This window comes from Acanthisitta chloris, unplaced genomic scaffold (assembly GCF_000695815.1).
Source record: "Acanthisitta chloris isolate BGI_N310 unplaced genomic scaffold, ASM69581v1 scaffold8273, whole genome shotgun sequence".
NCBI lineage: Eukaryota > Metazoa > Chordata > Aves > Passeriformes > Acanthisittidae > Acanthisitta > Acanthisitta chloris.
The window spans coordinates 18256-32289 of record NW_008664258.1 but is presented as its reverse complement, the minus strand read 5'-3'; the positions used below and the strand labels follow the sequence as shown (position 1 = coordinate 32289).

Here is a 14034-nt window from a genome sequence, read left to right as displayed (position 1 = left end):
ATACATAGGCAGACAGCAGGGCACACAGACACATACAGACACATTTGGCACTCACACTAGCACTAGCACTAACAGCACTGAGGGCCCATCTTGTTGCCCTCTCTGGCTGATCAGGGATCTGTTAGTGGCAAATGTATATAGGAACATGTGTACAGCATTGGCTCCTGAGCTGGGCCCAGGCTTTCAGTCTTCCCAGTAGCTGCCCTTGGATTTCAGGCTCCCAGCTGCTGACATCTGGGCATACAAGCTCCTGAGGTTGGCACCCCATTCCAGCTGCTGATATGGAACCCCTCGCTCACAGGTACACCCCTCACACACCTACCCACACTTCTCCAAAAAGAGGAGAAAAGAGGCTGAGCTGCATTTGTTCTCCTCCATTTTGAACAGGCATGTTGTATTCCTCCTGGACCTCTCTGCTTCTTTGGTTCTTCCCACATTATCTGGCATTCCGGCTCCCTTGCCCAGAGAGGTTGTGGATGCCCCATCCCTGGAAGTGTTAAAGGCCAGGCTGGATAGGGCTCTGAGCAACCTGGTCTAGTGGAAGGTGTCCCTGCCCATGGCAGTGGGGTTGGAACTAGATGTTCTTTAAAGTCCCTTTCAACCCAAACCATGCCTGGTTCATGGCAGGGAATCTTTTATGTGTAGGAATGACCAGGTTGGTGGAGATGACTGGACTGGTGGTTGCTGGTTTTGGTGGTTACTTGTGTTGGTGGCTACTGGTTCCACAACTTCTCTCACTGATGACGGTGCCTGCTGTATTGTGGCAAGCTCTGTGCTAAGCAGTTCACAAATGGTCTGAATTTGACCATACCAGACTAAGAGCTGAATGCTTATGCCATTTCTCAGACACTCAGCTCTAGCAGAAATCCTTGCATGATATTTTGGTTGGGAATTAAAAACAAAGTAATAAAAAAAGAAAGCAGCCTTTCTCATTAAAATTTCCCAAAGAAACAGCAAGGAGGCTGAAAATCCTCTCCATGTTCTGAAACAAATCCTGATTTAATTTTGTGGTTAGTTGCTTAAATGTTTCAGGAGTAGTCCTTCTCTCATTTTCCAGTAATCCCAAGAGAAGTTAAGTCCCAGACAGACATGACAGAGGGCAGAACAGTGGGACAATGTGCAAGGTCCTGATGATGGTCGGGAAAGCTCTGATTTGACTCAGCCTTAGTCTGTCACATCGGTGGCTTGAGAACCTCATCTTGCCTGCCCAAACTGAGCATATTTGATATGAAATCAGTGAGACATGATACAATACCCTTGAGGAACGTTTCTGTGTTTACACTCCCTGGAGTTGAACTGCTTTTATACGATGCTTATTTGCTGATTACAAGTGGCTCTGGCTGTGGGCAGAGCTCTCACTAGCAGCTGAGGGGATGAGTAAGGACCTCTGAGTATGTGATGTGACAATACACTCTTTTGCTTTGGTTTTCAGCCAGACATTCTGTCTATGGCTCATGTGCGATGCCTCACGCCCTCCCCTGCTCTGCTGTTTACATCTGCAATGTCTCTAATAATGGTAATATCAGGAAGTTTCACCAGTATTGTGAACTTTTTCAGGTATGTGTGTGTAGTGTCTCTGATTGCATCTCTTGTGCTCCTGGGTTTTGACATTGTTTTATAAGTATTTTCTTTCAATATGTTTTGAGCCTGCTTTTTAACCAATATTGGGGAGGAGGGAAGAAAGAAAATAAAGAACCTGGGACTCAGCATCTTTGCAATGCATGAAGGCTTCTGTCACTATAGACTTAACTGGATGTGATTCATCCTCATATTGAAATGAATCTGTAATATTCAGATCATTCTGAAGTTCTCAATGTTTGTGCTGGAAAGGACATGAATGGAACAACTACTAAAGTTATGACAATATTCTCCTTTTTAATTGGAGATATGAACATCTGGGATCTTCAAGGCAGGCCTGACATTCCTGGATGATCTCACCCCAATGCAATGCTGTCTTTTTTTTTTCTTCCAGTTTTATAGCATGGCTTTTCTATGGCATGACTATTTCTGGGCTCCTGTATTTAAAAATCAAGAAACCAGAACTGCCAAGATCTTACAAGGTGAAGTAAGAACACAAACCCCTCAAACCCTTTTCCTATATTACCCAAATGACTAAGAGAACATTATAAAAAAAGAGTGAGCACTGGTTGCTTACAGATTTAATGTGGTTGACCTTGCTTTTTTAATTTCAAGTTTTGTCTCAGCAAAGTCAACAAGGGGTGAGATAGTGTGAATATACAGGCATAAGTCAAGGCTGAATTCTCTGTCTTGGTAAGCTAATAATGCACTGCCCCTTCACTATGAAAAATATATCTACCTTATCTTCTTTTATTTCTAAAAGATTTGAGGTAAATGAAGGATGATTCTGAACAACAGTGCAGTCACCTGTTTATGCTCTCAGACCTTGGTCACACTCCTCAGAGGGTAGCCCAGGTGTAAGAAAATTGCAGAAGGAAAAGTAACTCAGCCAGAATGCCCCAAGTCCTTTGAGACAGCCAGAGGGCAGGTTTGTTCCCCACAGAACACCTAAGAGGCAGCAAATCAGGAGTCACATGTTCTTCACCCTGATGCCATCACTGAGCTCACCTGCAGTGCTTCCTCAGTGACTGAGGGAAGTATTTTTATAGAAAAGATCACAGGGATCCATGAGACTGTGAAGAGGACAGTGACTTTTCCCTTAGACAAGCTGAATGAACATCCTAGTTTTCATGGGGTTCCTTCAGGAGCTAGATGACAGGCTGTGCAAAGCAGTACTGAGTGTCCTTTGGGGCCTTGTACAAAGTACAGGAGCAGTGCTCAATTAAGCCTTCCAGTCACTGACTCTATCCTGAAATTAGGATGCTGGGTGAGCACATTCACTCATGTTAGCTGAATGGGCTTTGAAGAAAAGAAGTCCTGTTTCTGTATTAGTGTTTCACACACTGTATAGAACTCTCATAGTCTTTCTGGCCAGTCTGGTGAGGATGTCAGCCTGCCACAGCCTTTGGCTTGATGACCTGACTCTTTCCTTAACTAGAAGCAGCTCATATCTGAAGGTTCCACGCCAACTGACAACCTATGCCCTTGGTTTGAAAACAATCATTTTTGTTAGCATTTTGCCAAAAGTGTTAGAAGACAGTGAGGAGGGAGCAGACTAGAGCATCCCACTAAGGCAGATGAAGCCAACAGCAGGTTTTTTCCATGCTCTCACAGGTAACTGTGAACAGCATTTCCTTTGGTCTAAATCTGTGCTCTTGTGTTGGACAAAAAGCACACAAAAAAAGGGAAAATCCCAGCCTTGACATTCAGTTTTTCATCTTTTTGTGCAATCATTTTATCTTGTGCATTCACTAGCCTTTGAGAGAAGGTGGCTTCAAGTTTAAGTTTAAATGCTTTCTGACCAAGCTTATAGAAAGTGCCTCTGAGATTGCCCATCCATCTGTCAACACATGGAAAAACCTTTTCGCCCAAGGGTTCTAAGGTATGGTTGATTAGTACACAGCTGCTCTGTGCTTTGTCCACAGCTCAGCTTTTACGTGCGAAGTGGTAGGGAGAGCAAGAAGAGACCTGGCACTAAAACCAGTACTTTGCATCTTCAGGTCTAAGAGGGCAGGAAAGAACAGGGGATAAGGTGCATGGTGGTGGTGTAGCTCTTGTGGAGATGTTCAGCCTTGGAGTGGGACTGGGCTGGGAAACAGGATGTCTGGATTAATTTGGATTTCTAGGTAAAACCTCATGTTACAGCAAGGTTTCGTCTAAAAACCCTGCAGAAGTTTTACAGTTGTCCAGACCCTCAGCAGCCCAGAATTATGTGAGTCATTATGCTGATGTTTTGCTTTCACAGGTCCCAATTATCATCCCCATAATCGTGCTGATGGCAGCTGTGTACCTGGTGTTAGCTCCCATCATTGATCAGCCCCAAATGGAGATCCTCTACATCATCCTGTTCATTTTCAGTGGCATCATTCTTTATTTCCCACTGGTTCGCTTCAAGCGGCACCCTCGCTTTTTACAGACACTCACTTTACACCTCCAGCTGTTCCTGGAAGTTGCTCCGACCACCAGGGATGCAAACTGAGATAATGTCCTCCTGGCATATGGCTGCCTGTCCTTCATGGTTTATCCCAGCACCTTGGTTTGCAAGGCTCAGAAAACATTCTTCTGTAAGGAGGAATGAGTATAATGAAAGTGACACTAAACTTTCCAGCTGAGATGGACTATAGCCATGACTCCTGAAATTTCCTTAAAATTTTGGGGACATGTTTTTCTCATTTTCAGCTCTGCCTTGGCAGATTATATACAGATTCCAAAGGAATAAGTGCTCTTGTATTTTCCATCCCAAGAAAAGCTGTTTGTCAAAATCTCAGCTCTTATGTTTCAAGCTAATAGGCAACAAAAGACTGACAATGAAATATTATTCCTATAGCAGGCTGTGACCCTAAGCCATTCCTGGCAATGCCTTTAAGTATTTCTACCTAGTTCTGTCCAATGTGACCACAGAGCTTCTCAGATCAATAAAGAATGGGCTCACCATGATCACAGCAAAAAACCACTTTTTCACTCAGATATTTGCTCTGGGAAGACCTTGCATCTTCAAGTCCTAGGTGCATAGTCACAGCTGTCTTTTCTATGTCTCAGAAATAATCCCACATCTCCCATAGAAAAACCTTGGACATGAGACAAGAAATGCTTTAAAGCTCTGTCAGTTTACTCGGTTGAGAATGCACTTGTCATCTAGGATCCATCCATTCATGGTGAAGACACAAGCGACATCACTCAAGTCCCAACAGTCACCCAATATTTTTCCTGTAATTCCCCAGAAGACAAAGATCTTGTGACAAAGTGAGGAAAAACCCACCCAATTCTAGAGCACATGTGCCAGCAAGACTCTCTCCCTGGGAATTAAAGAAACCACATACTGGGCTACATTAGGACAATTGTGGCCAGCAGATCTAGGAAATACTCTGCCCCTTAAAACTCAACACCTGAAATCATACATCATCCAGCATTGAGCCCTGGTGTTCAAAATAGAGTTGTGAAGGCCATAGAGCCAGGCTCTTTTTGGGGGTGGCAACTAAGGGCAACAGCCACAAATTGTGGCTGGAGCTGTTCAGACTGGACTTAAGGAAAATTTCTTCACCAGGAGGGCAGTACAACCATGGAGCTGTGTGGAGGAATGTGGTGAGATCTCAGTTCCTTTACATTTTCCAACACAGCCATTTCCACCAATTTATGTGATTCTAAAGGCACAGCACAAAAGTTATGGGCTGTGCTCTCACCTACACCTGACACACTGATGTTGCTGTTGTTTCCCATTACCTTGAGGCTCAACTGTTTTTCTCCTGTTCTTGGGGAAAGAGAGACATTATATGCTGTTTTCTTCCCATTTGTCCAGATTGTTCCTGGATGAGACCTGTCCTGTTAGAGGCTAAAAAGGTCTTGAAGTTAGTCCTTAAAATGTCTTGTTATATCTTAAAGTACTGAAAGTTACTCAGGTCAACTTTCTGTCAGCATTCTTCTACAGATCTGTACCTAATGCTGCTGCAGCCCTGGAACAGGGTCACTCGATCCTCTTCCATCCCATCTCAGAGCTGTGTATCTGATTACAGTCTCATTCTGCAATGCCACCCCTCCTGTTCCTCTGAGTGGTGATACCAGCAGCTACAGGGATGCAACAAGAGTCTGTTTTTCCAAGTGTTAGGCATGATAATAGGATAGGCCAGTAGCTGCTCATCTAAATCCTTAGCTTAAACAGTGTTTAAACAGTGTTTAGTGTTTTTACTGGAGTTATCAACAAAGGCCAATGAAGGAACAATTTTCTTTCCTAAATCCTATGACAATGAAAAATTCTTGGAATGCCACCTTATCTTCCTTCCCCGTATACTTTGAAGGAGAGTGTGTGCTTAAAGGACTGATGAGCTCCAGGTTACCTTCTCACCGCTGTCCCAGGCTCTTCATCGGATGTCAGGCAAGCTTCTTAAAGGACCTTCATGTCAGCTACTTATCTAAAAATGAGGATAAAATGATTTCTCTGACTATAGTATTTTTTTCAAAAAAACGCACTTATGCAGCCTACCACAGGGGGCTGTGCTCTTCTGAAGTGGAGACTAGTGATGAGTGGTCCCTTCCAACCCAAACCATTCTATGATTCCATCTACAGTCCATATCTAGAAAGTGAGAATTTAAAAGCTTATTTAAAGGTTAGACATGCACAGTAGTTGGTGCTTTAGTAATCTATGCTTGCATACCTAAGTACAATCAGGGCTGGTATTGTCTGCATGCAATTCTTGTGGAACAGGAGTTATTCCAGCTGTTTGATATAATGGGTGTAGTATACTATAGATGATGTGAAGATGAAAGGATTAAATAGTTTGCTCAGCCACACAGGAAATATGTGGAAAATATGACTGTTTCCCCAAGTTCCAGTCAAGCATGTTACCATGTAGCTCATTCTTTCTCCCTGTGCACCTGTGAGATATGAACAATAACAATGAACACAAAAAGACTTAGCACTTTGGATAAATAGCCTTTATTTGTTAATTGGTTTGTGTCTGAATACAGGGGAGCTGAAAAGCTACATCATATTTTGCACCAATCTCATTTTCTATAGATATTACTGTAGCGAGATGTTCTTTTTATTTATGTGGCCCAGGATTTGCAAGCACAGGTGTTTATAATGCCAAAACAAGATGCAGAAAGGTCAGAGAATGGCAAAGTAATTACAATAAAGTGGGCATTACAATGAAGTGAGTTGATGTGGCTGTTTTTGTTTTTACCCAAGAAAACAATTCTATAGAAATTTTACTGCATGATCATAAACAATGAGCATCAGACTCATCGCTCCTTGGTCGGAAGGTTTAACTTCATGCGTGGGTGCTTATATGTTCATACACTCATTTTTCAAAATGATTGCATCTCTATTCAACCCCAGCATATGCAAATCAGAATCGCTTTTTCCTTCATCAGGCATTTACAATAGAAGTGTCAGGAAGAGGCAGCATGTCCTTACCTTTTGTTACTGCAGCACAGTGACAACATGACAGCAGATAGAGCTCTGTAACTGCCACTTGTACAGGTCGTACGATGGTTGTACAGGACCACGTTGGTCCTGTCTGTCCCCAAAGCTCCAGGTCCCTGTGAGCTGTGCTTGGCCCCTTTCTTCATGGGCTCAGAGGAAAGCTGGATTATCAGTATCACCCTCAAGACAATCATAAGGTCTATACTTCACCTCAAGATGCTCAGAATAATTGAATCCTATCCTTTGGCTGACAACCTGCAACCACCAGCTGGGAGTTTTACCTTGCTGCACAAAGCTGAATATATTCTGGGCCTTTTCCTGACTTCCTCAGAAGCGTCAGAGATGAACTACACCTTGGGACAGTCAGGAACAGTCCAGTGTGTGAGACAGTACAGAAAATTCTCCCTTGGTGATTACCTGGTAAGCCTTGTTCATATGGCCGAGTTTAAGTGACTGTCATCACTTGCGGCTGAGAAGAAATTTCCCCTTGGGTGGGACAGAGCAGAATCCATAATGACTATAATTTTCTTCTGTTGGAGAAACACAGTTCACCTGCTTGGATTGGCTGGGTTTATCTTACCAGTTCTCTGCCAGTGCAGAGGGTTTGGTGTTCAGTCTCTCCTGCTCTTTCCTGGTGCACACTGGAGGCTTCACTGGAGCCTCTCAGCAGTGCTAACTTGTGCTCCAGGACATCTCACTGATTGTAGAGCTCCCACTTTCAGAGATGAAATAAACACTGCCAGCTCTGGAAATCACAGACCATTCCAGTGTGGGTGGAAATCAACCTCTGGAGGTCTCTAGTCCAACTCCCATCCTGGAGCAGAACTATTCTCCGCACTAGATTAGGTCACCTGTGACTCTGTCTCTGCATGTTTTGGAAAACACCATGGATGGAGAGCCCACATCTCTCTGCACTGCCCTGCTGATAGTGAAATTTTCCTGATGTTCGGTCTGAACATCTCAAGCCACAGATCATGGCTGTTGCCCTTCACTGTATCATCTGCTACTGCCAAAGAATTGGCCCCATCCTTTTTGTAACTCTCCTTCATTGAGCTGTAGGTTGCTATTACATTGCCTCTTCTTTTTGCCAAACTCAACAAGCCCAATTCTTTCAGCTTCTTCATTTAGGTAATGTGCTCAGGGCCTCTGACTGTCTTGGGAGCTTTCTGCTGGACCCTCCCCAATTCCTCCACTTCCTTCTGAACTGGTGAGGGGTCAGGTAGTACTAAGTGGACGGTTGGACTTGATGGCCTTAAAGGTCATTTCCAACCTTCATGATTCTATGATTCTTTGAAAATTGGATGCAACATTCTAAGTGTGCCCTCACAGGTATCAAGTCTACAGAGACACTGACATCCCTTGGTCTGCTGACCATACCTCTACTAATGTAGGCTACTATGTGTCACCCCAGCTCCTTTCAGCCAGTCAGCCCCAGCCTATGCTGGCACATGAGGTTATTCCACCAGAGGCTGGACTCATGCCTCTCATTGCTGAACTGCAGGATGCAATTGCTGACCTAATCCTCAAGTTTCTCTGGGTGCATCTGGATCAAAGCTCCACCATTTGGCCTGTCAACCACTTCCCCTAATTTACTACCACCTGTGAATTTGCTGAGAGCACATTTTGTCACATCAACCAGGTTGTCCATGAAGATACTGAACAGTATTTGCCTCACATCCAACTCTGATGATACCTATTACCAGCTGCTGACCAGTTGTCAAGTCACCAATGTAGCCTTAGCTTGCTCTGTAAAGCTACACGCTTCTAAGTGCTTCACCTGACTCAGTCAAAGGCAATGGCAAACCCTTATTTTATGTAGTTGGTGCTCACATTAGAAACTTTGACTAAGCTGTGATAAATCCAGCAACAGGATGACTCAGTCTAGCAGTGCAGAGGGATCTATATCTTGCACTTTACCATTTATTGACTAGTTAGTTGGATATTGTCAGGGTCTTTGTGTGTGTGACTCATTCCTCATGAAGGAGTGATTTTTGCCAAAAAAGGATGCAGACTCTGGGGCATACAATAAATGGGTGGTCTTAGGTTTGTGAACTAGCAGTGAGACTAATGGGTAGTGAAATGGCCCATCTGCTTTTAGAATCAAGCTACCATGTCAGATTTGTCCTCAGAGACAGTGAACTCTCTGGCTTGAGTGTGTGGCAGATAAATGATCATCTTATCCTTCTAAAGGTTGGTCATTAGTTCTTATTGTTTAATTTCATGGACAGTGCCCTGATTTCCATGCAGTGAGATGACAGGCAATGGGTGAGCTGAGAACGGGGAAAACGAGAACTAGATTGAAAGAGAATTCCTGTATCTGCAGGCCTTGGCTTGTGTGTCTGAATTATCTATGTAAAATCCAGACATGGACAGCACCTAAACAACAAAGACAAGTGCCAGGAAGCTCTGAAATGCCGGAATAAAATTTCTTTGCTCAGCAGTGATTGCTTTCCTTTCTGTTTGTACATTCTGAACCTGTTCTTTAGTTCACAATCTATTTTTTTCCACAGGATATATGTGTCATTACCAAAGCAGAGCAACAGTTCAGTATTTTGACTTTTCCCATTACTCAGTCTGTGGTTGCCAAACTTCATCAACAGGTCATGATTCTTCTGAAGGGATAGCACCAGAATGCATACAGATTTCCAGCAGAAGGTATGAGCCCTGACACAAGGGGTACCACCACAGCCCCATTGCTCCCAGTTCCAGAATTAGGGATCCAGAGCTGCCCCAGGAATCTCTCAGACTATTGGTCCTGCTGTCCTCCTCCCTTTGCTGTGGCCTTACTCCAGGGCTCTGCATGCTCAGCTTTCCACTCACATCCCACCCTGTTTAAGAGGAGGCTAATGAGAATTCAGCCTGGCTGAGCTGTTGTGAAGTTCAGTTCATTCATGTTTGTAAACAGAAGGAAATCATCTCATCTCACTGAAGAGGAAGCAGGAGGATCAAACGATGCCAACAGTCTTCTTTCTCCCTAGGCCAAGCAGCCCCTTTTACTTCCAATCTGTATTAAGCATGCAGAGCCTGCAGAAAATAGGCAGGGTTTAATTCTCACTGAAGGGCCACTCTGGTAAGTTGTACCAGCTGAGCCACATCTTTGGTGTCCTCAGATGGATCCCAGTCCATCAGGGCCATGTGGACACCCTGCAGGCAGGAGCTATGCCTCACTCACTGTGAGAAAAGGCAGAGGAGGCTGGTTGTATCTGAGCATGTCCAGATGATGCTGCCAGCTATCTCAAGGATCAGGGTCCCTGGGATCCCCAATGCCTGCAGAGAACTGTGCTCCTTGGAGTGAGATGAAAAGCTCTGATCAGACTCTGCTGCAGGTTCCTGCCACACTTCCCATGTACCAGGCACAAGCATGACTGTGGTTGAAGAAACATATGGTGACTTTTAATTCCCTTGGTGCTGCATGGACTCCAAGCCACTGTGGGAGCAGAAATGGTCCTTAAAAATCTCCTGCAGCCTTCAACAACTTCCTGAAGGATTGTGCCATCCAGTCTCCCCCAGCTGCCAAGCTGCCCAGCAAACCCCTGCTTGTTTTTTCATTCTCATTTAGTTTACTTTGTGCCAAAAAGAACATTCCTCAGATTTATAACGCAAAAGACCCCTCAGACAACACCAAAATACTTTACTCAGGACACCTAAATGTGGGCAAAGGGCAGGGTTTGGGAATAGCCATAGCACAGATGGGGCTGATGGGGAGAGAGGTAGGCAGGGTGGGCATTGCAGAGCTGTGGGCTGAAACCTCAGCTCAACCCTGTCTATCTTAAAATCGCAGAATCATTCGGGTTGGAAAAGACCTCCAAGATCATCATGTCCAACTGTTAACACAGCACTGCCAAGTTCCCCACTGGATCATGTCCCTAAGCATCGCATCTACACATTTTTAAATGCCTCCAGGGACAGTGATTCTACCACTTCCCTGGGCAATCTTAGCAAGCTTCACAAGCTTGACAAGCCTTTCAGTGAAGAAATATTTCCTGATATCTGATCTAAACTTCACCTGGAGCAACTTGAGGCCCTTTCCTCTTGTCCAACAGAACAAGCAACAGCTCGTTACCTGGGAGGAGAGACTGACCCCCACCTCACTGCAACTTGTTTCTGGTAACTGTAGAGAGCAATAAGGTCTCCCCTAAGCTCAGACAAGTCCCTTGGGCTGCTGTCCCTATGGCAGGTGAGAGGGTCCCCGTAGCCGAGGGCAAGGGAGGTGACATCACAGCGGACAGTGGTGCTGGCAGGTATCAGTGGCAGCCAGGTGATGAAGATCTCTTCATCCAGAGGCAGCATCAGCCTCTCCCTCGCCTGCAGCAGGGCAGGATGGAACAGCTGAGCTGCCCTCAGGTGTGCAGCAGAGCCTGAGGAAGGGATCTGTTCTGGCCAGGGAGTTGTGTCACCCTGCTGCCATGGGCAACCCCATCCAGTCCCTGACCACCCAGACCTGCCCTGTGATACCACCCTTCAGCTCCATCTACTGACATCACAGAAAAGCTCGTTTGGGGGCAGGAGAATGAGATCAATCAGTTTTGGCTGTGGTCAGACAGATGCCAGCTCTGGAGGAAGGGAAAGGGCAGTCCTGTTGCTGGAAGTGAAACGGAGAGAGGGAAAAACTCCTGCCCTCCACAGCAGTGGTCCTCGGGTCCCTGTGTCTCTCTGCTCCTGAGACCATACCCCAGGCACTGGTGCTCCAGCACCCACCAGAGCCATCCACTGAACTGCATCAAGAATACTTCTCTTGGGCTGCAGCAACTTCTCCTGCCCTGGGACAGGGAATTCTCCCAGGGACCCTGGCTTTTTTGCTTGAAGCAGTAGTGGCTAGAAAGGAAAGCAGCTTATCAGGCTGAAATCAGCACGGGTCCTTGTGAAGTCAGGCAAATTCATGAAAACTGAATTATTCATGGCTGTATTCAAAACATACCCATTCCCCTGCCATGTTGGAAATTCAGATGAAATTCTTTCATACTGGAGTTGGATATCCCCTAGAGGTGCTTTTGTAACACATTTTGAAACCTGGCTCTTTGTCTCATCTTGAGATCAAAGTTGGTTGGAAAGCAAGGAGCTGCCTCCTGGAGCAGGCAGGACCTTGCCCAGCCGAGCTCAGGACTTGCTGGAAACCCACAGGGTAAAACTCAAGGCTCAAGTTGTGTAACTGAGCACAAAGTGAATCTGACTTTTTCATTTTGCTGTTCAAGGTGAGTGCAAATGGATAAACACATGGGAAAATGGTGAAGGATCGGATACAATTTTCCTATAGCTTGGAGCTTTGATGGAAGAAAGCTAGCATTTATTTATGATGTGTTGGTCCCTACCACAGAGAAGCTGTAGCTGTGAATTAGGACATATTCAGAAGTCCCCTCAAAAATTAAACTCTTTGCCAGAGACCATCTCAGCATAACTTCACCATACAATGTGTGAAATGTGCAGAAGAATAATGTGTGCTTCCAGTGGATGCAGTTTAAAGGCTGGAGCCCCAGCTACTGTGGAGTTCAATGGGCTTTGCAAAGTGTGACCCATGGAAATGCTTTGTGGGACAGTGCTACCTCCAGGAGTGTTTTCTTAGAAGATATGGGTCTGGCAAACAAACTCTGTTCTCCCTTTTCAACATTTCCTCAGACGAGAGAGGGGGAGCACGTTCCTCCTGGGACTGAAATAAGACAAAGCTATCAGTCCACCAGCTCAGCTTGTCCACAAGGATGTATCTCCCTCCCCTGCATCTCCTATAAGGAATATCTGGATCCATGCTCATGACATGTCAGCAGCCAGAGAGATATCTTATATCAGTACAGCTTCAAGCAGAAATGGAGATATTTAACCCATATCATACAGCTTGTAAAGCAAAGAATACATGTAAAAGCACTATATCTGCTCTAGTTTGTAAGAGGATATAGAAAATAAAGTCAGAAAGGGCAAAAACTTTGGCTGTCAGCTCTGACAATATCCTGGGCAGATGTGGTGAGAGTCATGAGAGATATTAACTATAGCTAATTAATTTTCTAAAAGCACTTTGAAAATTATGATATTACTTTGACCTGATAATGACACAGTTTCTTTGTTACTACTTGGAGCAGTGAATTTTCCAGGGTTATGATCCATTATCTTTTTTTCCTCAAGCCACTGCCCTAGAACCCATTTTGTCCTGGGGACCCTGACCATCTTCTCTTTGGAGGATCTGTGCTGTCCAGGACACTATCCCAGCATTTTGTGTGGGTGGCTTTGGCTTAGACTTGGCTGTCTTGAGGTTTGTTGAAAAAAACATTCAGATATTTCCTGGTGGTGAATGCAGAAACAGTCAGGAGAAGCAGGAAGAAATGAGAACTGATCAGGTGGGTGAACCTGGATGACATTTTGGAGTCACTGGGAGAGACAGACCAAGAGATGGAAGAGCCAGAACTTTGTCAGAGCAGGGACAACACCACAGCCTACAATGCCATTGGCTGGGGAGGGCTCAGTTTTGGAGCTAACAAATAGAAAGAGAAAAAATATTATTTGGTGGAAGCCAAGGTGAAGGGGTGGAAGAAAGGGGGAAGATTAACTGAGTGTATTATGAACCAAAGAAACCAGACATTTTCCCACCCATCACTGCACTATTTGGTATGATTTCTTATGTGCTTCATGAGCAGTAGCTAGAGATGGTACTTGAGGCTGGAGCCACTGTGTGAAGTCAGGCACTGTGACAGGAGCTGTGCCCCAAAGTGCCTGCAGCCCCCAAAGCAGTGAGACAGGGAGCGCACCATGCCAGACCAGTGCTGCAGTGTTGTGCTGCTTTAGGGGTGGAAATCTCAGATCTTCTCTCCACCATGACATTGGAGGGAGGTTCAGGTGGGCCTCCTGGCCTCCTCTGTAGCCCTGCTGTCTGCTACTGAGCTCCCCAGGTGGAGAGAGGAGGCTGCCAGGAATGGGTGCTGGGTGTGAGGATGTGCTCAGGTGACCTGAGCCACTCTGTCACTTCTCAGCAGGAGGATGTCACTGCCCCTTGAGTGCTCTCTGTGCACCTGCTGAGCCACACACAGCCCTGTGCTTGGCACTGAAATTGTCCC

The 14034-nt window shown here is 45.2% G+C and overlaps 1 protein-coding gene across 1 annotated transcript; it reads left to right on the top strand.

The window, feature by feature from the left end:
- Window positions 1–1432: 1432 nt before the first annotated feature.
- LOC103798983 (b(0,+)-type amino acid transporter 1-like) lies at window positions 1433–4057 on the top strand (the record flags this gene model as incomplete). Its single annotated transcript, XM_009071274.1, has 3 exons — window positions 1433–1557; window positions 1973–2060; window positions 3824–4057. Coding segments are annotated over 3 exons (447 nt in total), but the record flags the coding sequence as incomplete, so codon positions are not given.
- Between the last annotated feature and the right edge of the window lie 9977 nt (window positions 4058–14034).